This window comes from Arvicanthis niloticus, chromosome 21, assembly GCF_011762505.2.
Source record: "Arvicanthis niloticus isolate mArvNil1 chromosome 21, mArvNil1.pat.X, whole genome shotgun sequence".
In the NCBI taxonomy this organism is placed as follows: domain Eukaryota; kingdom Metazoa; phylum Chordata; class Mammalia; order Rodentia; family Muridae; genus Arvicanthis; species Arvicanthis niloticus.
The window spans coordinates 40,311,103-40,335,098 of NC_047678.1; the positions used below are offsets into that span (position 1 = coordinate 40,311,103).

A 23,996-nucleotide genomic window follows, 5' to 3' on the forward strand; every position below is an offset into this window, starting at 1 on the left:
AAATGGGCCCTGTTGCACCATGGCGGAATGAGAGTAGTAGTGGCCTCGCTCGGTGCTTTTTCCTTCTGGATGGAAGGGTGATGGGTGAAGGTTGGTGCTGGGTGGGTGAAGTCGCCCACCCTCCTGTGCAAACAGGGCTGCTCATGTTCTGGTCTTCTGAGGACACAGGCCTGGGTTCTGAAGGAAACTCCTGCTTGGACCACATTGTGGAAGGTCCAGGGTGGACATGTGGGAAACATGCGAGCCAGAATGTAGGGCTGTCCAAGTCAGGCACCATCCCTCTCCCATTCCCCATCATCCTACACAGCCTTTCCCCTCCCCCTCCTCAGCCTGTAGGGGGAGGGAGGCATGGCTTCAGGGCAGGTATGGGAAAGGACTAACAGAGAAAGAGAAAGGGGCCCAGGGAGAGAGTACTTGTCTGTAGTCCTGGTCTGAAGGCTCCTGCTTCTCCCAGCTGCCCAACTTTCTAAGATACTCTCACAAGCTCAGCCTCTTGTGTGGTGCACTGGACAGATGTGGGAGTGAAAGAGGGCTATCTGGGAAGCACGGAAACAGCAGGTGCATACTCAGGGAAGCACGGGGGTGGGGGGTGGGGGGTGGGGGGTGGGGGTGGGGGTGGGGGTGGGGACAGCACGTGCATACTCAAGGAAGCATGGAAAACAGCAGGTGCATACTTGAGGCCCCTTCAGTCCTGTTTTTCCTACCTACTTTGTGCAGCCAACCCTCTGGGTTACCCTTTCCCTGTTCTTCACCCACAAATGGTCCTTCCCAATTCTCACACCACAAAGTTCTGTTTCCAGCAGCCCCATTGCCAGCCTCAGGCTCCCAACACCACATGACAACCTCCTGAAAGGTAGACTTTCCTGGGCTGGAGATGGCCCAACCCTTAAAGGTTAGGGTCACAACCAAAAATATAAGGCAGGTTTTTCTGCCCCGGCTTCTCCTGTCCTCTCCTCAGGCCTCCTCAGGTCTAAGAGAGGCAATGATGGCCTCCATTTTCTCTTTGTCCTTTTTTCAAAGGGTCTGTTGCTCTTGCTCCACGTATGACGCATGGACACTCTTTGTTCTGGGGGTTGCTCAGTCAGGGGAGGAGGAGTGCCTAGGTGTGTGCTTGTGTGTGCCATGTACATCACACACACACACACACACACACACACACACACAGTACAAACTTGCACCATCACATCCAGCCTTCCTTTTCTAACTCTTCCACACTATCTGTTTATTTATGGCACACACACACACACACACACACACACACACACACACACACGTGTACATGTAAAGTCAGAAGACAACCTGTGGGAGGGAGTCAGTTCTTTCCCTGTCCCATATGGGTATCAGGGATCGAACTCAGGTCATCAGGTTTGGCAGCAAGCACCTTGACTTGCTGAGCCCTCTCACCTGCCCTGTACCCAGCTCTTTTACACAGGATTTGAGAACTGAACTCAGGTCCTCTTGCTTTAGCAGCAAGCACTTAACCATCTGAGATGTGGAGACATGGTGCCTCACGGACTCTAGAAAACAACTGTGGCCTCATTGGACTTTAGAGGCTCCTATGAAGGGAAACCACTATTTCTAAACATACTGAGACCACCTTCTGTACGCCAGTATTGGGATCACCCGGAATGAGGCTGCCTATCCAGTCAGTTATGCAAACAACAGTTTCCAGTCAAGTTGTAGCTGTGGTGGTCCCCATCGGGTGCAGTGGGAAAGGAAACTAGGTTCTGAGTCAGGAAAGACTCCCCTAGCATTTTTGAGGCCAGGAGTGGGGTCTCATCTAGGGCTTGGTGTTTCCATGATGGGCCTCTCAATCAAGCTACTATGCATACGTCCATGTGTAGTTGTCATTTATGGGGCCAGAAGTAGACTCTTTCCCTGGACACACAAGGACAAACCTTCAGAGACCCATGGATGAAAAGTTAGGAAACTCTGTATAGACCCCAGCTGCAATGCACAGTATGGACCAAAAGTTCCTCCCCGGAACGGAAAGTATACATGGTCCATCTTTCTCAGTGGCAAGGTCCTCAGGGGCTGGGGGAGGAGTCAATATGTAGAGCGTCCCTGAGTGAGGTTGGACTAAGGCAGAAGTGGGTGGAATTGAGGCAGCATCTGATCATAGCTCTCCCTGACATCTGCCATGTCTACGTGAGGTCTGGGCCCTTCCCAAGACTTCGGATGGCATTTGCCTCTGGGCATCCTGTGTCCTTTGCTGATGACTCTCTGCGTACTGACTTTGTGGAAGGTTGCAGCCCAGCCCACACTTGTGGGCAAGACTTACCTGTGGTCTAGGTCATGTGCCTCAGCCTCTCCGTGCCTGCTCACCTGCAGACCTTCTTCTCCAGGTTTTTTTTTTTTTTTTTTTTTTTCCTGTTACCCACCTGTGGTGTCTCCTCCTAGAGGCTGGATGATGTGTACTCTGATCAAGATGAAGGAGCAGGCAGGGCAGACAGGGAGCTAGGGTGTGCCTTCTCTTAGTGTGCTCTGAGTCCCGACTGGCTGGCTACCTTTTCCTTAACTACAAAGTGTGCATTTGGGGGCTGCAGAGGTAATCTGGTTCGTGGGGTGCCCACTGTGCAATTTCAAGGACCTGAGTTTGACCCCAAGTGTAAAAGGCTGGCGTGTACACTTTGTCCCCATACAGTCAGAGACAAGCAGACCCCTTGGGCTCCTTGCCAGCTAGCCTAGCCTAATTGGTGAAACTCAGACCCCAGAGAGAGGGGGGAAGGGGAGGGAGAGGGACTCAGACTCTGTCTCAAAAAGCGAGATGGATGACTCCTGGAATAAAACCCAAGATTGACCTCTATCTCTGTCCCTGTCTCTGTCTCTGTCTTTGTCTGTCTCTCTCTCTTCCACACACCCATACACACAAACACACACACTCTCTCACACACATGTACACATGCACTCACACATAAGCACATACATACACTCACACACAAGCATACACACTCACACACACTCACAAACATATACATTCATACACAAGCATACATACACACATAAACCCTCACACACATATACATACTCACATGCATATACTCTCACACATACACACCGACATTCATACACACACACACACACACACACACACACACACACCAAACCACACCATCATAAAAGGCAGCCCAGCCAAAGCCTGCAATGGATCCAGTTTCTCCTGGGTAATCTGTGACCCTGGAACTAAAAAAAAAAAACAGAAGAAAGGACAAGCTACTGGGTGTGTCCTTCCTCAGAAAAGGAGGGCTGGGAAAAACAGGGCTGCTTGCTTGAGCTTTGTAGCCGAGATGAGAATCTAGTCTTATTAATCTCTGGAAACCCTAGGGCAAGGACTGTATTTCCTTCTCTCTGATAAGAACTTGGAGCCTCAGAGGAGGTACAGAACTTGCTGAAGGCCTCCAGCGTGTGCTGGGCTATCACACATCTCCTGTGTAGCCCTGGCTGTCCTGAAACTCACTCTGTAGACCAGGCTGGTCTCGAACTCAGAAATCCTCCTGCCTTTGCCTCCCAAGTGCTAGAATTAAAGGTGTGCACCACCACTGCCCGGCTATTATTTTATTTTTATTACGTGTGCGGGTGCGTGTACCACGGTACCCGTGTGGAGCTAAGCGGAGATGTTTCTCTCCTTGCACCATGGGAGTCCTGAGGATTGAACTCAGGTTGACGGGCTTGTTGGCAAGTCTTTTATCTGCTGACCTAACTCACTTGCTCAGTGCCATTAGTTTGTTTCTGGAAAAGAAAATATTTGTTTCCCTGTGTTTGCTTCTGAGGCCAGAAGAATTCTTCCTTCTCTACATGGGAATCCAGAACAGGTTAAACTCTGATGAAAACTCTCATGGCTCATCAGTTGGAATGAGGGTCTGACCCTGAAGGAACCTTGTGCTCTCTCACACGAATTCACATCCACCCCTTATGGTAGCATAGCCCCTGCTTTACCTGGAGAAGCTCATATCCCTAAAGTCTTGGGTCAGATGTTATTACCTCTGCTCTGTCACACGACAAGCAAGCTAAGCACAGTCAGACCGTTTCTGTCTACAAATACGGAGCCCGGGGAGGTGGTGCACACCTTTAATCCCAGCACTCTAGGGGGAGAGGCAGGCAGGTCTCTGAGTTCTAGGCCAGCCTGGCCTACAAAGTGAGACTCTATCTCAAAAACTAAAATCAAAATCATTAAGGATAGAGGCGTGGCCTCTCTCACTGCTGTGGAAACATCTCTGGAGCTGGCTAGGATGTGTGCGTATGTCATAAGGAGCTTGTGACAAATTGTCATTGTCAAATGAAGGTTGCATGTATGCAAAAACTAAGTGGGGGCTGGAGAGATGGCTCATCAGGTAAAGGTGATTGCCACCAAGCCCCTCAACCTAAGTTTGATCCTGGGACCTACATGGCAGAAGGGAAGCCCCGACTTCTGCACTTTGTCGTCTGAGTTTCTTCAAGCGTGTTCATATGCACACACATGTACATAATACACACACGTACACACACATGTACACACATGTGCACACATGCACACATACACACATGTACACACATGTATAAACATACACACATATGTACACACATATACACACAACTGAATAATCAATCAATGTTAAAAATTTTCAAGATAGCTGAACTGGCTCTTACTGAGCTTGGTAGTCAAGGCACCCCTGCCAAGAGACAAGATGGCTGCATGTGACAGACTTGTAAATTCCATCACTTACAGTTTCGTCAAGATGAAGATGCCTTAGACTCTGAGGATTAGTTGGCCTCCCTGATAGAGCTTTAGGTTTTTTGTTTTTCTGTTTTTTTTTTTTTGTTTGTTTTTTTTTTCACAGTCTTTCCATGTGACCAGGCTGGTCTTGAATTGACAGAGATACTTCCCTCTGTCTTGTAAATGCTGTCACTAAGAGTGTAGGTTAGCACACCTGGCTAGGCTTTGCTTTTTGATAAAATTGTATGTACATGAAGAGGAGAGCTGAAACATTCCTGTGCCCTTTGTTCCAGTTGTCCCCATGGCAAAGAATTTATCTGATAGAAATAGCTGAACAGGGAGAAGAGACTTCCGCACATTAAAATGCCGTGAGACTTCTACTTGCTAAAAGCTGGAAGGAAACCCAATGTTTATTGACAGAATTACAAGTGAAATAGATGCACTGTAGGCACATTTAACCATGGCACCTGGGACAGCAGTAAATACAGTCAAACACCAAAGCATAAACTTACTTAAAACATTATATGATACTTTTAAAATAAAAAATTTACTAAGCCTGCCATGGTGGCACATACCTTTAATCCCAGTACTCAGGAGGCAGAGGCAGAAACTCAAAGAGGATTTCTTTGAGTTCGAGACCAGCCTGATCTACAGAGAGAGTTTCAGGACAGCCAAGGCTACATAGAGAACCTATCCTGAAAAACCAATTTTTCTTTTTTTCTTTTTCTTCCTTCCTTCCTTCCTTCCTTCCTTCCTTCCTTCCTTCCTTCCTTCCTTCCTTCCTTTCTTTGTTTTTTTAAAACTTATTTTGTATATATGAGTGTTTGCCTGAATGTACATCTGTGCACAATGCACATGTCCTGTGCCCTCAGAAATTAGAAGAGGGTGTTGGGTCATCTGGAACTGGAGTTATAGACCATTGTGAGCCACTATGTGGGTCCTGGGAATCCAACCCCAGACCTCTGGAAGAACAGCCAGTGCTCTTAACCACTGAGCCATCTCTCCAGGCCCCCACTTCAGTAACTCAATTTTGAGGTTCTCAGTTGTGACCTTTGTATATGACAGCGTCCTGTCGCAATGACAAAAGGTTGGACATGCTTGTGGGGGACATGACTCAGTCTGTCTGTCATCCTCGACACAAACATACAGACTGCCGAGGAGATATCAGACATGCTGCAATGAGCAACAGGCCACAGCTTCCTCAATGGGGCCACCATCTGGGAGAGACTTCTGAAATGGTTATTATGGTCTACACAGGGACAGAGAGCTGTTCAAGATCCAGTGTTATTTTAAAAGCAAGTTACAGAACTGGAACTCTCAGTGTGAGCCTATACATGAGACGTGAGTCAGTGAATGCATGAAGTCATTCCTATGGTTAGATCCTACATGATGTTTGCAGGGTCGGGGAGAAAGCAAGCTGCTCTCGTGGCTTGGGTCTTGCCCTGACAGCGGGGAGATGGGAATGGCTCTGTAGATCTAGGCACATGTTGGGGGACACTGTAGGAGTGAATTTCCTCTTGTCTGTCTGTGTCCTGCAGCAGAACCTGCAGGTTCCTCCCATTCCAACCTGCTCCATTTTCAGAGACAGGGCAACAGCGTCGGATCCAGGGAATGCTAAAGTCCTGGCTGATGTGCCACACTAGAATGGATGAAGGCACCGTGGTCCCTTTTCTACACTGAGGGGACTGGAGCTCCGTTGGCTCCAGTCTCCCCAACATGCAAGCAGCAGAGTTGGGATCTGACTCTATCCCGTCACTCTGGGGCATGGAGCTTTCTATTTCTCCCCCTGGGGCTGGGAGGGGTGGAGGGATGTGGGTGAAAGCTAATGGAAGGGACCTGGCCAACCGTGTGGACAGAGTCCTGTTACAATGAAGAGTCAGCATGGAGTCTCTTGTTAGAACTGCATCCTATCTTCCTGGTCTCAGAGGCCAGGATCTTGAGATTGCATTTAATGCTGTGGGCAGTAACCCAAACCCTAACCCTTGGAGAGTTCAGGACATTCTCAAGAGAGGCTTGATGAGGAATCTGGCAATAGACACTGTTGGTTACTGAGGGGGAACCTGAGAGCTCCATGGTAAGGCAGATAAGCCATTCTTGTTCTGTCTTGTCAGTGTAGTGCCCACCCTCCAACTTCTTAGAGATATGCCTCTCTCAACCGCTAACCTTGAGATTCCAACAACATTTTAGGTATCCCTTCTGTTTCAATAACACCACCTAGTCAAGGGATGGACACCCAACACACTCCAATGGGCACCAACACACACCCAACAACTCCAATGGAGGCATTCCCTGGGGATGCCGATTTTGAAATCAGAGGGGGATGAGGTCTTTTTCTGATGATAAAGTCTGGATGACCTGTCACTATGAATGATTTGAAGGTCAGAGAGGGGACATTGGGTCTAAGCCTTGGTTCCCACTTAGTCTGACTTAGTCAGAGAGGGGACATTGGATCCAAGCCTTGGTTCCCACTTAGTCTGAGGACTTAGTCACGCCTTACCACATGATCATGCAATCAGGACTCACCAACCCCTTCGTAATTGCACTAATCTGGTTAGAATCTTTGTCACTGGTAAGCCCCAATGTCCAACATTTGCAGTAAGAGATACGTGTGTTTTTCACACGTTGAACATAATTTTTTTTTTTTCAAAAACATCATGGGGTTGATTTGCAGGCAACTGGTCTATATTTCTTGCACATAAGATGCAGTGGGAGCAGTGGGGTTGGGGGAGTCTGTCTTCATTATAGAGTCAGATGCAAAGACTTTGGGTTCTTAGTGGAGTTAGGGTCGGGGAGACCCCTTCAGAGCAGGAGAGATCCCTCTCCCTCACTTGTGTAATGAGTGAAGCTGCTCAGAATGCTGTCCTGCCTGCTCCTCTGGGACTCTGGCGGGAAGTTGGCGTGGACTGAATGACCGCACAGGATGGCCAGGCACTTCCGGTACAGGTGTCTCAGGTATCTTCTGAACTTTTCCCCAGCAAAGGCATAGATAAAAGGGTTGAGGCAACAGTGGCTGAACGCCACTGTCTCCGTCACGCTGAGGGCCAACCTCAGGTCCCTCTTCATGTCACAACTAGGGAAGAAGTTGTAGAATTTGAGAGTCTCCAGGAAAATCATGATGTTGTACGGTGTCCAGAAGAGGAAGAAGGCAACGACCACCAGAAGGATGAGCTTTACAGCTCTGGCCTTCTTGCGATTCTTGCAGGAAAACAGCGTCCGGATGATGCGGAAGTAGCAAAAGCTCATGATAAGCAGGGGCAGGGCGAAGCCCAGGATGTTGACTTCCGAGTTGCGGAGCACAGGCCAGATTTCCTGCAGGACCTCGGGGTAGTCACCCAGACATTCATTGTCCTTTCTCTTTGTGAACATGAACTGGGGTGACGCCACTAAGATGGCTGCCGCCCAGACGCCCAGACTGATGGTGACACCGTGCTGCACTGTCCGGTTGTTCATGGAGTTGGCGGCCAGGACGATGGCGAGGTACCGGTCAATGCTGATGACCGTGATGAAGAATATACCCCCAAAGAAGCCAATGAAGAAGAAGGCAGTCGTGAGCTTGCACATGGCATTGTGGAGGCCCTCATGGCTGATGAGGTAGTGGGTCCAGAAGGGCAAGGTGGCCACAAAGAGCAGGTCGCTCAAGGCCAGGTTCAGGAGGTAGATGTCGGTGATGCTCTTGGGCTTCCGGCTGTTGGTGAGGGCGAGGACCACCAACACATTTCCCACCAGACCGAAGGTGAAGACGAGGGAGTAGAAGACGGACAGGAAGATGGTCCCAAAGGCCACAATGTCGCCCAAGTAACAGGCCTCAGCAGATTCATCATACTCAAAATTCTCTAGATCCAGTTCGGTGAAGGAGGTGGGCATGGTGAGGTCCTGGAGCTGAAGGAGAAATGTGACCACATGACCCTTAGAGGATGATGGTTCTCTCTAGCTGTATACAGCAAGCAGGAGAAAACACTGAACAGGTGAACAATCTGAACTAGACTTCGTCTTCACTCATCCTATCTTTTGAAACATTTCTTTTGGGACTGGAGATGGGATCTGATGTCCTCTTCTGGTGTGTCTGAAGACAGCTACAGTGTACTCACATACATAAAATAAATAAATCTTTTAAAAATCTTTCTTTCTTTCTTTTTTTTTTTTTTTTTTTTTTTTTTTTTTTTTTTTTGGTTTTTCAAGACAGGGTTTCTCTGTGTAGCCCTGACTGTCCTAGAACTCACTCTGTAGACCAGGCTGGCCTCGAACTCAGAAATCTGCCTGCCTCTGCCTCCCAAGTGCTGAGATTAAAGGCGTGTGCCACCACTGCACACCCCCCCCCACCCCCGGCTTTCTTTCTTTCTTTCTTTTTTTTTTTATTCTGATTTTTGCAACAGGGTCTCACTATGTAACCCTGACTTGTTTAGAACTAGATATGTAGACCCTACTGGCCTGCAACTCACAGAGATCTCTCTGTCTCCGTCTCCTGAATGCTGGGATCAAAGATGTCAGTCCACACCATGCTGGTTTCTTTTTTAAAAAAAATATGATTTTATTTAAAATTATATGCATGTGGGTTTGTGTGTGGGAAGGCACATAGAGTGCAGGTGTTTGTTGGGTCCTGAAGGGGACAATGGATCCCCTGGAGCTGGACTTACAGGTGGTTGTAGGCCACCCTGACATGGCGGCCACCCTGACTGAGTCCTCTTCAAGAATTGTACTTGTATCTCTCCAGCTCTTTGATGGAATTCAGAATCGCCATAGAAATGCATATTTCACCTGGCAGTGGTGGTGCACGCCTTTAATCTCAGCACTTGGGAGGCAGAGGCAGGCAGACTTCTGAGTTCTAGGCCAGCCTGGTCTACAGAGTGAGTATCAGGACAGCCAGGGCTACACAGAGAAACCCTGTCTCGAAAAAAAAAAAAAAGAAAGAAAGAAAGAAATGCATATTTCAGCATATCTGTGAGGGGTTTAATTTGTTTATAATTTTTAATAAATATTTATATTTATTAATATGTGTGCATGTCTTGCAGGCACCATGTGTGTGCCTGGTGCCCAGACCAGAAGAGGGTGTTGGAACCCCTAAAACAGATGGTTGGGAGCCACCACATTGGTGCTGGGAATTGAACCTACGTCCTCTGGAAGAACAGCAAATGCTCTGAAGTCCGGAGCCGTTGCTCCAGCCCCATGTGAGGGATTTTAAATATGGAGTTAATAAGGTAGAGAGACCCACTGTGGCCAGGGGCCTGGAGGCGCACACCTTTAATCCCAGCACTCAGGAGGCAGAGGCAGGCGGATTTCTGAGTCCGAGGACAGCCTGGTCTACAGAGTGAGTTCCAGGACAGCCAGGGCTACACAGTGAAATCCTGTCTTGGTAAAACAAAAACAAAAACAAAGACAAACCAAAACCAAAACATTCTAAATGTGGCTGGAGCCTTTGCATAGGTTAGGGTCCTGAACCGCCTAGAAAAGGAGAGAAGAGTGAGCTTTCCCACTCACACGCCTGCCAGGACTTCATGCCACTTCACACCGGCTACCAGTATGATCCCACCAGCCGGTAAGCCACCACCTTTCAGGGAGGAAGGACACACCAGCTGTGAGGCAGCTTACTGACCAGCTTGAGTATTACTAAGTAAGATCACAGCAGAGCTTCTCAGAGAAAAAGGCCCTGCGGCCTGAAGCAAAGACTGCCTATGTTTGTCCTGCAGCCTGGACTCCAACACAGCCTGAGATGGTCCAGAGCAGACGGCCTCAGCCCTGTCTATTATACACGCTGTAACCTCTTCCTCCCTTCACTGCTTCGTGTCTGGTATTTGGTCACTGGTATGAGGAAAATTAACCAACGTAGTCCCATACTCTTGTCTCATGGTACCTGGGATTTTGCCAGGGTTAATTCTGTGTGGAAAACTCCTCAATCCCAGTAGCACTGGGTTGGCCATCTTGCAGCTCTAGGTGAAGAGGAAGCATTGTTGTAAGGTTGGCTCTGTATCCACAGAGGCGCCAGCTGACCCCAGGCAGAAGATGGGCTCAGCCAGCCTGCTGCCCTTGGCTTCAGTGGCTCATCTATTGGGATATTCCCAGTCCTAGCCTATCTCTCATTCTTTCTCCTGTTTTCTTAGGGGCAAGAGTTCTGAAAAAAAGGACATTTCTCCATGGGTTGGATAATAACACCTGTCCCCTTCCCCTCACTTCCCAGACAGGATGTGCTGATCGGTCACTCTGTACTGCTTGCTCCTCTGGGCCTCCTCCTCTGCCTCTGGAAACCATAGACAGACCCTTCAGAAGTCTGAAGTTACCTCAGAGTGCACTTCCTGGCTGCTGTTACCTCCTTCCCCACTGAGATGGAAAGCAAAGCTTATGTTTTTTTAACAGGGGGTTTCCACACCCAGTGCACCCAGCTCGAAATGGTCTCACCGCAGCCCGCCCACCCCAACCATGGCTTCTTCCTGCATCGCCTGTCTGTCAGTTTGCATGCCAGCCAGCCAGCCAGCCTCTCCCCTGGTGGACTGGGCTGAGGCTGTCTGCTCTGGATCACCTCAGGCTGGGATGGAGTTCAGGGTACAGGGATTGCATAGGCAGTCTTTGCTTCAGGTCACAGGGCCTTGTTCTCTGAGGAGAGCCTTTGCTGTCATCTTACTCAGCAGCATTCAAGCTGGTACTGACCAGACTGCTAGCTCACAACGCTCACCGAACCCAACAGATGTCACTTCAGGGCTGAGGATGTAGTTGTGGTGTGACCATTTGCTTAGGGAACACAAAGTCTAGGGGTTGGACCTCAGCGTCACATAAACTAAGCATGTCAGTATACATGTGTAATCCCAGCAATCAGGAGATGGAGGCAGGAGAACCAGAGTTCAGGGTCACCTCAACTTTGGCTGCACAGCAAGCTTCAGCATGTTTCAGTCCAATTTGGGATATTTGAGACTTTGTCTCACAAATAAATAAGTAAATACATAAATGTCCCTTAAAATGTGATAGTCCATGAATCTATAGTTGACAGATGGGCAAGCAGGAGTTGTTGCTCAGCCTCAAAGGTTTGTTATGCAGAGAGGATTATCATCCCAGGTATGAGAAGACACACCATGTGGCGATATGACCCTTGGAGGTCATAAGGGAGGAACCCCAGGACGACCACTCTCTTCCTCCTCCTCCCAGTGTGAAAAGTGACCTTAAAGCAAGGAAAAACTCTTTGGCCTGGGATCTGTCTTCCAGTCCAACAGCTTCTGTGGACTCAGAGGATGGAACCCTCTAACCAGAGACTAGCTAGGAGACTTTGGGCTGGCTGGGTTCCTCTGCAAGTCTGGAATTCAGTTTCCTGATTGACCATAAGCTATTCTAAGAGAGAGCTTGTTTCACTGTGTTACAGCAGGCACCTGCAGAGACCTTCTGATGGTTAGCCAGCCTGTGGAACTCTTGTTTTACTGGACCCAGAGCATTGTGGAAATTTGGCATAGTAAAAACGGTATTTTTTTCCACTGACGTAAGAAATGTACCTTTTTCTGCTTGTTTTAAAAGTGGAGGAGAGTATGGTGCCCTTTATTGAGCTCTGATCAGTCCTGACAGACCTGACTACTGTGACTCTGAATGACAGAACACTAGACTCTGGCTTCTAGACAAAAACCATGAGGTCCCATGGACATAGAACGCTTCCGTTTGTGAGAAGGTTGGAAAAGGTCGTGCGTGTGTGTGCGTGTGTGTGTGTGTGTGTGTATGTATGTATGTGAATTTGAATCCTTGAGAACAACAGTACTGGAGGGTCATTCTAGGGACCAAAGGACCAGGTAAAGAAGATTTGGTTTTTACTATATTTGCTTGGATTATTTTCTTAGTCATATAAAGATTCTCCATTTACAATATGTTTTAGTTGATGGATTTTCAATTTTAAAAAATCAAGAAAAAATAAATTTTAATGAAAAACTAAAATAAATACCAATATGATGACAGGTTCCCAGAAGGTGATGGTGACATCTTCCACATGTCCTCTTCTTGGAGATCTGCACAGGGCATACACATATCTTTTGTGACTGTGGGCCCTGGGCCCTTACACTTGACAGCTCTGCAGGTACCTGGTGTGCTGAATGAGTGAGTTATTGAGTAAAGGTTAAGACCTTTTTACTCAAAGGTTAAGTCTCAGCATGTGGGGTCCCAGGAGGGGCTCACTGTGGCTCCACAATCAGAAACCAGTGTGGGAAAGACCCTTTATAACCCCAGCATGTGATCTCAGCCATCACACTGGCCATGGCTACTTGTGGACAGACAGACACTTGTGCCAGCTGGCCATGGCTACTGATGGGACAGACAGACACCAGTGCCAGCAATTTCTGCTAGCCCAATGCTGAGAAACCATGCTGCCTCAGCGGAGTGAGTCAGAGTGACACAGGGTATATAATTCTACTCAGAAGGTGCTAGCATGCTGTGCTGGTTCAAACCCAGTGTCACTGATGAGCCTCAGAGCACGGGACTCCACTAGAGTTGGAAACCTCAAGTTAGCAACGAATGCTCCCTCCCAAGTCATCCTCCAACCTGATAAACCCAGCAAACGAACTTTCTGCTCTGACCTGAGCGAGCCTTTATCTCTGGGTCCTCTGAGATATTTAGATTGGGGAATGAACCTAACGGCAGGGCTTCCTTCCTGGCGGTAGATGGAGAACAGCCAGGAATTCAGGGTAATCTTTAGTTTGAGGCCAGCTTGGGCTACATATTGAGGCAAAGGCCAGTCTGAGATCAGAGACCTGCCCCAATGCTGGCATTCCATAGAAGCAGAGGACACTAGAAAAGATAGGGTAAAGGAATGTCCCTGCAGGATTCTCTCAGCAGGCTTTCACTCCTAGGCGGGCTGGAATCTCCAGGTAGGAAACATACCTGAAGGCTGGTTTGTATTAACACCAACGAATGTACCATCAGCCAACAGCTGGGGCTGTGGGTTACATAACTCAGGTGAGAGCACAAATCTCATGGGGTTCAGTCAATGAACTGCCTGTTGTGAGAACATGGAGATATCCAGAACCACATGGAAAAAAAAAAATACAGGTGTGATGGTACATGCTTGTAACCCCAGCCCTGGGGAGGCAGAGCCCTGGGACTCACTGGCCGAGCAACTGAATCATAAGCCTTAGATGTCACTGAGAGACAGTCTAAAAACATAAAGTGGAGGGCACCTAAGGAATGACACATAAAGGTTGACCTCTGGCATATACATGCATGCACATACATGTGTGCACAGGTGCATCTGCACACACATGCATGCTTATACATGTGTGCACAGGTGCACTTGCACACACACATGCATGCGCATACATGTGTGCACAAATACACTTGCACACACATGCATGCACATACATGTGTGTACAGGTGCACCTGCATACACATGTGTGCATACACACACACACACACACACACACACGCACAAATGTATGCATAAATACTCTTTCTACCCCTGCCCAACCATAGCCACAGATACCTCCCACAAATCCCTGGAAGCTGCTCCCAGGTTTCCATTCTCTGGCATTAGCTTGTGGTTTCACTAACTGATATTCAGCTGGGGAATCTGAGCTGAACCTGGATGCAGACATTGGAGTGCTCTCCTTCAGGAGTCATGACCCTTTGGGAGCCCAGTGGTCCTTTCACAGGGCTCATCTCAGACCACCAGAAAACACAGATAGGTACATCACGACTCGTAACAGTAGCAAGATTACAGTTACGAAGTAGCAATGAAGTAATTTTATGGTTGGGAGTCACCACGACAGGAGGAACTGTATTGAAGGGTTGCAGCATTAGGAAGGTTGAGAAACACTTGTTCTAAATCCAAACAGAAATGACTCCTGCGTGACCCACTTTATAAAACTCCCTTCTCACTCTCACTGCCCATCCTGGTCCACTTCCTCTGGTCACTTCCTTTTATCGGGCCCAGTCCTTTACTTTGTACGAGGGATGGGGCACCCTTACCCACAGCTTCCAGCCAGCTTCCTGTTTCTTTACTTCGCTTCTCCTAAAGTGGCTAAGTTCTTTTCTTCTTGCTGGCATCCTTTTTATGGTGTTTCCCCATCTCCTTTGGCTCCAGATTCTGCTTACTGATTTTTAAACCCAGTCTCTCCCTTTAGATTTTTATTCTCCTGAGTCCCTGAGTACAGCCCTTTAGTTTGTTCTGAGAGCATTATAAGTCTTTACTGATGGAGCTATGTCTCCAGTCTCTATCTATCTATCTATCTATCTATCTATCTATCTATCTATCTATCTATCTATCTATCTATCTTACAGTTCCCACTCTGTTTCCTGTGCAAGTTAGCAGACCCTCTGTTCCTATAGCTGAGCTCTGGTGTTGACCAGCAGGGTTTAGCCCAGATCAAAGGCATACCACCAAGCCAAAACCAACGAATGCTACAAGAAACCCAAACCAAAGCTATAGAACCCTCCTGTGGGTAAAGGAGTTACCTCCTTTATAAAGCACACCATTATTTGAGGTTTGACACCCCTCCCTCCCTTTTCCTCTTTAAAGCACTTTGGTGATATTTGTTTATTTCTACCCAAACAAACTGTGAACAAGCAAATGTTTTATTTTTATTTTTTTTTAAGTAATGGAGAAAGAGATGAACTTTTTTTTTTAAAAATAATAGAATTCTGGTTCATGTAGAAGTTTTTGAGACAAGGTCTCACACTATCACTCATAAATAACCCAGAATTCTCTATTTAGCCTAGGTTAGCCTCAAATTCACTGCAGTCCTCCCCTGCTTGAACCTCCTGAGTACTGGAGTTAAAAAGATGAGCCACCAAGCCCCCTTGTTTAACTAAGTCACGTAGAAGGAGGTCCTCCTGACCATAGATAAGCACGAGGGAACCAGGAATGTTAAGCACACAGTTTATCTCTTCAATGGAAGGGATGGGCACCCGTTTCCACCCAGAAGGTTGGGAGCAAATGTAGTTAATAACCTGGTGACCTGATGCTGTCTGTGGGGCCAGGCTTCATGTAAACCCTCCCGACTCTTACATTTATCCCAGACTCTTCCTCCCTGATCTTTAGCTTTGTTTCTCAGTCAATGGATCTTACCCTTATGTGAGATATCACACGGACTCTATAGCTTGGTAACCTCTATGCTATCTGTAGGACCAGATCCAGATCCAGGCACCAGGTCCTAGGTTCCCTAAGCTATGGAACTCATCTTTCTAGAAGAGGTCAAATGTACTTTGTAAAAGAGTTCTGATGTTGTTAAGCTTTAAGATTTACTATATACAAAGGAGTGAGGGAATTGTTACTAGGATGTTTCTCCAAATTGTACCGTCCTTGAATATGCTTACAATGAGCTACTCAGGGTCAGACTCCTGATGTTTGCACCAGTACGGGATAACTAAGTCATTCTGAACTGAGTTTCCTTCTTGCCTCTCAAGAATCATTACTCTGCTGGCCATAGAGTTTGCAGGGACTCTAGAGAAGACAGCCACATGGTTAAGTACAATTAAAAATGAAGATCAAGAGGTTTAATTCAGCTTGTTGAAAACAAAGGAGGGTCCTTTCTCTCTGGCCCCCTTTTCTCTTAAAACCATTATTTCAGAAAGTTTGTAAGTAACTATTCTCTGAATGTGTGTGAGTCCTTTTGAGACCTGCTGGGCTTCTGGTCCACTGTCTCTTGTAGGAATGCCTCTCTCCAGGACCTGGGCACCGTGATTTGGAAACGTGAGCACCATCTCCCATCTCTGTGGGGATGCAGAAGTTTCAGATCTCAGCTCCCAGTTACTTCCTGCCACTAAGGTATGAAAAGGTTGGTTGTCCTCCAGACAGAGCCAATTGGCTAGCAAAGGTGACCAGGGTAATCCCACAGGTAGAGCTAGTGAGTACAGGTTACAAAGAATGCTGTTGAGGGACTCGGGGAATGGCTCAGTCAGTAAAGTACTTACTTGCAAGTTCCAAGATGAGAGTTATAGCCTCTGAACCCATATTAAGAAGCTAAACAGCCGGGCGGTGGTGGCGCATGCCTTTAATCCCAGCACTTGGGAGGCAGAGGCAGGTGGATTTCTGAGTTCGAGGCCAGTCTGGTCTACAGAGTGAGTATCAGGACAGCCAGGACTACACAGAGAAACCCTGTCTCGAAAAACAAAAACAAAAACAAACAAGCAAACAAACAAAAAAGAAGGTAAACAGGGGGATGGAGAGATGGCTCAGTTATTAAAGGCTAGGCTCACACCCAAAAATAAGATGCTAAGCATGATATGTGTAAAACCCCAGCATTGGGGAAATGGAGACAGAGCGATTCTTGGAGCTCTCTGGCCAGTCGGCCTAACCAAATGGGTGAGTTCTAGGTGAAAAGAAGAGACCCTGTCTGACGAGACAAGATGGAAATGACTGAGAAGGGCACTGAATGTTAGCTTCACACACACACACACACACACACACACACACACGCATATGTGCACATACATGTACATGCAGGCATGCACTCATATACACACACATGCATACATGCATGTATGCATGTATACACTGCTGTCAGGCCCTTTTGCTTCACGAGCAGTTGTCAATCACCTTAAGGACAGTGGTGCATTTGAGTCTGTCTGTTGGGAGGAAGGATTCCTGTCTCGAAGTTTCCTGGTAGATTGTCTAGGATAGCACACACTGGTTTACTGAGCCAGTGATGGGAGGGCTTCCTTTCTCTTTGACCTCTGTGGGGGAAGATTCTGTGCTGCAAGAAGCTTTTGATGTTCATTCTACTCCTAGAGTACTAGATGACTACTGTACTAGAATCTGCTGAGGAAAAAACACAGAAAAACACAGCACTATGAAGGTTCATTACAGAATATAGAGGAAGGTTAAATGACGCCTCAGGCCTGGGCCTCTGCATTTGTCTCCTTTAGGACTGAAGGGAGGGGATAAAAAGTCACTTTTAGGGTTGGAGAGATGGCTCAGCAATTAAGAGCACTGGTTGCTAGCACTTCCAGAGGACCTGGGTTCAATTCTCAGCACCCACAAGGGAAGGGATCTGACACCCTCATACAGACGTACCTGCAGACAAAACATCAATGCATATAAAAATAAATAAATATTTGTAAAAGTCACTTTTAAAGGTGGGAGGAAGCTTGCAGACAGAGGGAGATGGCAGACAATAAGGTGGGGTGGGCTCAGAGGGGCTGAGCCTGGGGTTTCCTGGTGTCAAGTAGAGAGGATGTGAGGGAATGTACCCAAATCGTCAAACAAGAGAGGATGGGGGGACAATGGGAGAAGCCTACTTGTTTGGGAGATTTTGGGGCAGTCTGGTTTACAGTGAGCCAAGCTGCCTGAGCAGCAGAAGAGGGGAACAGAGGAGCTGCAGACCCCACCCCCCACCCCCGAGAGCTGGGAGAAAATTCAAATGCTAATTCAAACTATAAGTTCATTATGGTTCATAGACATCGGATCTGATTAACTCTGATATGAGATTTTTAAAAATTGTTTGCAAGGTTTTGTATAAAAAAGTTTATTTTAATTTTTTGTTGTTCTGTTGTTGAGACAGGGTCTCTTTATGTCACCCAGGCTGTTGTTCCGGAGCTCTAATATAGACCAAGATGGCCTCGAACTCATAGACATCCTCCTGCCTCTGCTTCTCTTCAACATGTCTGGCCTATATTTATTGACTGAGCCATCGGCCCACACCTCAGTTTTAATCCCTAGTTAACTGGGGTGATGGTCTTTTAGTTCTATCAGTGTGCTACATAGTCAGTAGGTTTAGCTTAACAAAGATGATCCAGAAAGGCATTAAAGGAAAAGTAATGCTGGGCAGTGGTGCACTCCTTTAATCCCAGCACTTGGGAGGCAGAGGCAGGCAGACTTCTGAGTTTGAGGCCAGCCTGATCTACAGAGTGAGTTCCAGGACAGCCAGGGCTACACAGAGAAACCCTGTCTCGAAAAACAAAACAAAAAACAAAAAACAAAAAAAAAAAAAGAAAAAAAGAAAAAAGAAAAGTAATACAGATTTGTTTTTTTCTATTATGACTTGTAATTCAAAACAATTTGACCAAATGAGTTGGTTAAAGTGTTCTCCCTTCAGAGTTCAGGGAGATCCCACCCTCAGGGTAGTTTGCATATTCTGAGGCCCCAGGAGGAAAGGCAGACCGTACAAATCTACACAGATTTGTAGATTTGGTCACAAGCCTCAGCCTTCCTTTGGTTTTCCTTGGCAGGCAATGACCTGAGTCACATAAGGTCCCAGCTTTTGAAAGCTCCTGGGCACTGGCACTCATCAAAGTCAGTGAGGGCCTGAGCTGCATCTCCCCCTTCCCGCTCCCCCATCTACCCCTCCCACGAATGCTCTGCAACAGCCCGAGTTGCCCTCTCTGCAGCTCATCCAGTCCCCAGGCCACGCCTGACATGGCCACCCCTGCACAACTGGCTTGGGAGGGTTAGGAACTAGAGTTGGTTTTGAACTGGATCAGCCCTACCATGCCTTCTTTGTTCCTGTTCCTATGACCTTTGATCCTTAGTCATTTTAAATCCCTAAAGTCACAGAGCTTTACTTTCCCTGAAGTAGTAGACATGAATTGTTTTTTAAACTACATTTATTTGTATGTATGTATGCACGCATTTGGATTAGCCATGACGCAGTCTGAGTACATCTCCATTATATTGTAAAGCCCACTGGAAAAAGAACTCAGATCCCTGGAGAACTGCAGATGCACCCCAAATCACTCAAGAGAAACACAACTTGATGCAATCGCATGAGGTTTACTGGCTAGCCAGGGTTGTCTTCCCAAAAGCCCATGCAGGGGCAGAGGAATTCAGCCCTGAACAAAAGAATTTTATAGCTTTTAAGGGGGAATCTACAAACCAGGTGCGGGTGGAGTTAGGGAAGGGGGAAGGCTGAGAGTGGAGTTAGGGAAGGGGGAAGGCTGAGAGTGGAGTTAGGGAAGGGGGAAGGAGGGGGAACAGGTCACTAGGTCATCAATACATTTGATCTCAAATTCTTAAGATGGATGGTATGTCACTTTATAATTGGCTATTTCGAACTAGTTTCACACTATATATCATGAGCTCCAGTTCAAGGGGGTCAGGCTAATCTCGAACTTTTAGCATCTTGGCACCAACTGTCTCAGGGTTGTTAGTTCAAAGCGCGGCCAGGCTAATCTCGGGCCCATAGCATCCTGACACCATACATCTTATGGTTTGTTTAGTTAGGGCCATCTATTCAAATGGTCAGCTAATTTCCTGGGACTGAGGCAACACAGTGTTTGACTTACAGGTTTTTATGTCTTTGCTTTTAAGAGTAGGGTTCAGGGGATCAACTTATGATTTTTCTATCTTTCAATATATTTATATATTTATATATGTATATATGTGTGCACACATTTGCACATGCCACAGTATGTGGTCAGAGTACATCTTGAGGAAGTCAGTTCTCTCCTTCCACTGCGCATGTCCCAGGGATCAAGCAACGGGCACCTTGATCCACTTTGCTGGTCCATATTGTTTTAAACACCAAAGACATCCAATCTGTTTGGGACTTCATATACCACACTCTGACACAGTGCTCTCTGTAGCCTACTGCCACTGAAAAAGCAGGAAGCTGACTTCAACAGAAGTGTTGACAAGGGGAGTCAGAACTGTGTCCCTAAGTTGAACAGCATCTCCTGCCACCCTCCAGCCCTCTCTGTGCAATGGGGTCAGCTAAAGGAAAAGACAGAGGATATATTTCAAAGAGATTAGCATTGGGTAGGTTCTTCTCCCCAGAAAACAGCGGTGTGTGAAAGGCCCAGGCTAGCAGGACTAAATTTGGGCTGGGACTCTTTTCTTCTTCAGAATCCTTTGATAAGAACAAAGGCAAGCATAGGACAGAGGTTAAGAGAAGCCACCACGGCCTCCGGTTAGGTATCTAGGAAATATTCCCTCCAGGAAAGAGGAGGGAGGCTCACAGGATTCAGTTAACTTGCAAGATTCCCTCTCAGGAGGCTTCTAAGGAGCTTCAGGGACACAGCTCTCATGAGTAGGCACCCCACTAGGATGAACAATGACTAATCCTAGGGCATGTTCCTATAAGTGACCCCCAAAGACTTACTGGTTCTCCAGGCAAGACCTGGGTGTGGGGTCATTCCTGCTTGCCCCAGCAGTCATAGCTTTGGTGGATAACTTGGTTCACATCTCTGTGAAAAGCCGCTGAACATCTTCCTGGGGCCATTTCTGTTGTCCAGGAGACCCCCACCCCCACCCCAACCAGTTCAGCCACTGCCCCTACCCTGCTGACATCATAGGTGCCCGAGGCTCAGCAGGCCAGGCCTCACTCTGAGATTGTTTCCTCTCAGTAGGCTCTGGTCCCTCTTAGGACCAGGGTCCGAGCATCTTCACGTTTGACTGAATGTCTTCCTACCTCAAGTATTGTATTTCAAGAAGTTGGGACCAAAAAAGAAAAATTGGGGGGACTTGGAAGGACAGAGTGGGAGGGTGGGGGGAGGAAAAACCAGAGAAGACAGGAGAATCCTCAAATTCCCAGCTTTTCTCTGCACTCAGTTATAAATGCACAGAGCGAGGCTGCAGGGTCCTCTGAGAAGGGGTTTGTCTGGTCAAGCAGGGGCCTGCCTCCTCGACTTTTTATCCTTTCCTCCCAAAGACCACTGTTCCTACCTCAGATGTCTGCATCCAAGTGTCTGAGCCATGGTTCTGAGCATTTATGGAACTGAAGAATGCGTTTGTGCCAAGTTTATTATAAATATAATAAATGTTCATTATGACCATTGAAGATGGTACCAAAAAAGCATTTAAAAAGGGGAGAAAATCGTTAAAATTATCTAACTTTGCAGATTCAGCATAACACTTTTAGCTTTTTTGCTACATAAATTTATATTTATAGTAAAAATGCTAACATCATTTTGAACATTTATCACCACCATATCTTCATTGTCACTTTTGCTTTTAGAGACAGGCTCCCATAAAGTCCAGCCTGGCCTCAAAATTCCTATGTATCGAGAAGAACCTTGCACTTCTGCTCTTCCTGCCGTTATCTCCAGGGTGCTGTGATTATAGTTGTGTGCCACCAAATGTAATTTTATCAGATGTTGAGGATTGCACTCAGGGCCTAGGGCTCCTTGCATGCTAGGCAAGCAACTTTATCTATATAACATTCTTCTCTTTATATTCTCAAGCCTATATAAAGTCAGGGGAGCCAGGCAAGGGGGGCCACATGTCTTTAATCCCAGCACTCAGGAGGCAGAGGCAGGTGGATCCCTGTGAGTTCAAGACAAGCCTGGTCTACAGAATGAGTTCCAGGATAGCCACAGTTACACAGAAATACCCTGTCTTTAAAAACCAGAAAAAAAAAAAATCAAAGGAAACACCAGGCACCTGCCACTCAGTTTCAGGAATGATCAATTCCCAGTTAATATTCCATCTATGTCCCAAATCATGGCTGCATTAGATTATTCAGTTTCTATAGACATTCAAGTATGGGCCTCTGAAGCTTAATGCTTCTTTTAAAAAGAAATGAAAACCGTCAACACTAGTGTTTATGGTTGGTATTGTTTGTTTAAGATAGTCTCACACAGAAGCCCAAACCAGCCTAGAGCTTGTTACATAGCCTAGGCTGGTCTCAAACTTGTAGCAATCCTCCTGCTTCAGATTCCCAAATGCTGAGATTAGAGGCATAAACCAAAAAGTCTGACTGGCCGTTCAAATTGTGATCTTTAAGAATATCAATATTTACAATTACCCAGATGTGATTTTATATCAAGCTCTTTTTTTGGTAACGTCTACCGTAAAGCTTTCTTCACATTCCTAAGATGTAATTACTTTTTTTTTCTTTTTTTTTTTTTTTTTTTTTTTTTTCTTTATTTTTTTTTTTTTTTTTTTTTGGTTTTCGAGACAGGGTTTCTCTGTGTAGGTCCTGGCTGTCCTGATACTCTGTAGACCAGGCTGGCCTCGAACTCAGAAATCCGCCTGCCGCTGCCTCCCAAGTGCTGGGATTAAAGGCGTGCGTCACCACTGCCCAGCGCTTTAACTGTTTTTGTTTGTTTGTTTGTTTGTTTGTTTGTTTTGTTTGTTTGTTTTTGGTTTTGATTTTTTGAGACAGGGTTTCTCTGTGTAGCCCTGACTGTCCTGGAACTCACTCTGTAGACTCTGGCCTCGAACTCAGAAATCCGCCTAAAATGTAATTACTAATGCCTCAAGGTTCGAGCATGCAAAAGGTCCTTTACTCTCCTGTTTTATCTGCAATATTCTCAGGAAAATAGACACAGGAAGCAAACAGCATCGGAAACCCTGTGGCCGCGCCTGATTCATCCCACGCCCAGGTATGGGAGGAGTCCTCGGTACTTACCTGAGCAGATGGGAAGGGAACTTCTACAGGAAGTGACAGCCACTCACACAGTCCCACGCAGACTCCACCAGAGGCAAGTGGTTCCCTCTCTATGAGGGTATCTTTATTTTCGAAGTTAGCCAATAGCATCTGGTTTCCTGTGTGGTAGGTACCCTATCTTTAGATGCTGTGACAGGCAAGCTCGAAGCTCCAGGCTGGGAACCAGCTGACCGCAAGAGAGGCTGCATTTCAAATCTAGGGGACTTGAGCCTGGGGCAGACCTGGGGTTGCTGGGAACTGCTGGAGACTGTGGTGTGGCAGACCTGGGGACTGCTAGGGGATGTGGGGTGGCAGACCTGGGGACTGCTGGGGGATGTGGGGTGGCAGACCTGGGGATGGATGGATGGATGTTATTTATCCCTAGTGAGATGACAGTCTGTAGCCTTGGAGTCCAGCTGCAGACAAGTCAGGTCTCAAGCTCCCATTAATAGGGATCTCAGGCCAGCTGTGAGAGTCCCTCAGCTTTCCAGCGTTCTTAGAAAGCATCTGTTACCCACTGTGCTGCACTGGGGCCCAGGCTTGCCAACCTTATCACAGTTCTTGGGAGTTCTCAGGAACCTGCTTTGTCCAGAGAGGTAGGAACTAAAATCTCCAGTCGCTCTCCAGATGTTCACATTTGAGGAAGCCATGGTCAGTTCCTTTACTCCTTCATTCTGGCCTCCCTGTTTGCTTTCCTTCCCCTGTGAAAGCCAAGAGATGCACAGAGAGCTAACAGATCCCCACGGGCTCTCAGACATTGGCCCTTTCCCATTGCCCCAGCAGCTAAGTCAGGGGCTACTCAGCATCCCCTGGGTCTCAGCTTCTCACCCTGACTCTGCGCCACCTCAGCTCTCCGTTTTTGACTTTTATTTGTATGAATTCCTTGAAAATTTCACACATATTTTAATCACAATCCTTCCTCTACCTCTCTCCTCCCAGACCCACTCCCGTCCACCCCGACCCACCAACTCTGTGTCTTTTTATTCATTTCTGATAAACTTTTGTTTCCAACCTTTCTTTTTAATTGTGTATATGTGCCCACAGAG

At 47.0% G+C, this 23,996-nt stretch overlaps 1 protein-coding gene across 2 annotated transcripts; it reads right to left on the reverse strand.

Moving 5' to 3' along the window:
* Positions 1–5,068: 5,068 nt before the first annotated feature.
* On the reverse strand, positions 5,069–23,085 carry Cx3cr1 (C-X3-C motif chemokine receptor 1). 2 transcript variants are annotated; one of them, XM_034525052.2, is made up of 2 exons: positions 22,933–23,085; positions 5,069–8,572 (listed from the first exon to the last, which is right to left on the reverse strand). In XM_034525052.2, the coding sequence occupies exons 1-2, from the start codon at positions 23,059–23,061 to the stop codon at positions 7,493–7,495; spliced, it is 1,209 nt and encodes a 402-aa protein (XP_034380943.2). In that variant the 5' UTR covers positions 23,062–23,085; the 3' UTR covers positions 5,069–7,492. The 2 variants fall into 2 exon arrangements, with proteins under 2 accessions (XP_034380943.2, XP_076774245.1); XM_076918130.1 differs by lacking the exon at positions 22,933–23,085 and adding an exon at positions 12,600–13,431.
* Between the last annotated feature and the right edge of the window lie 911 nt (positions 23,086–23,996).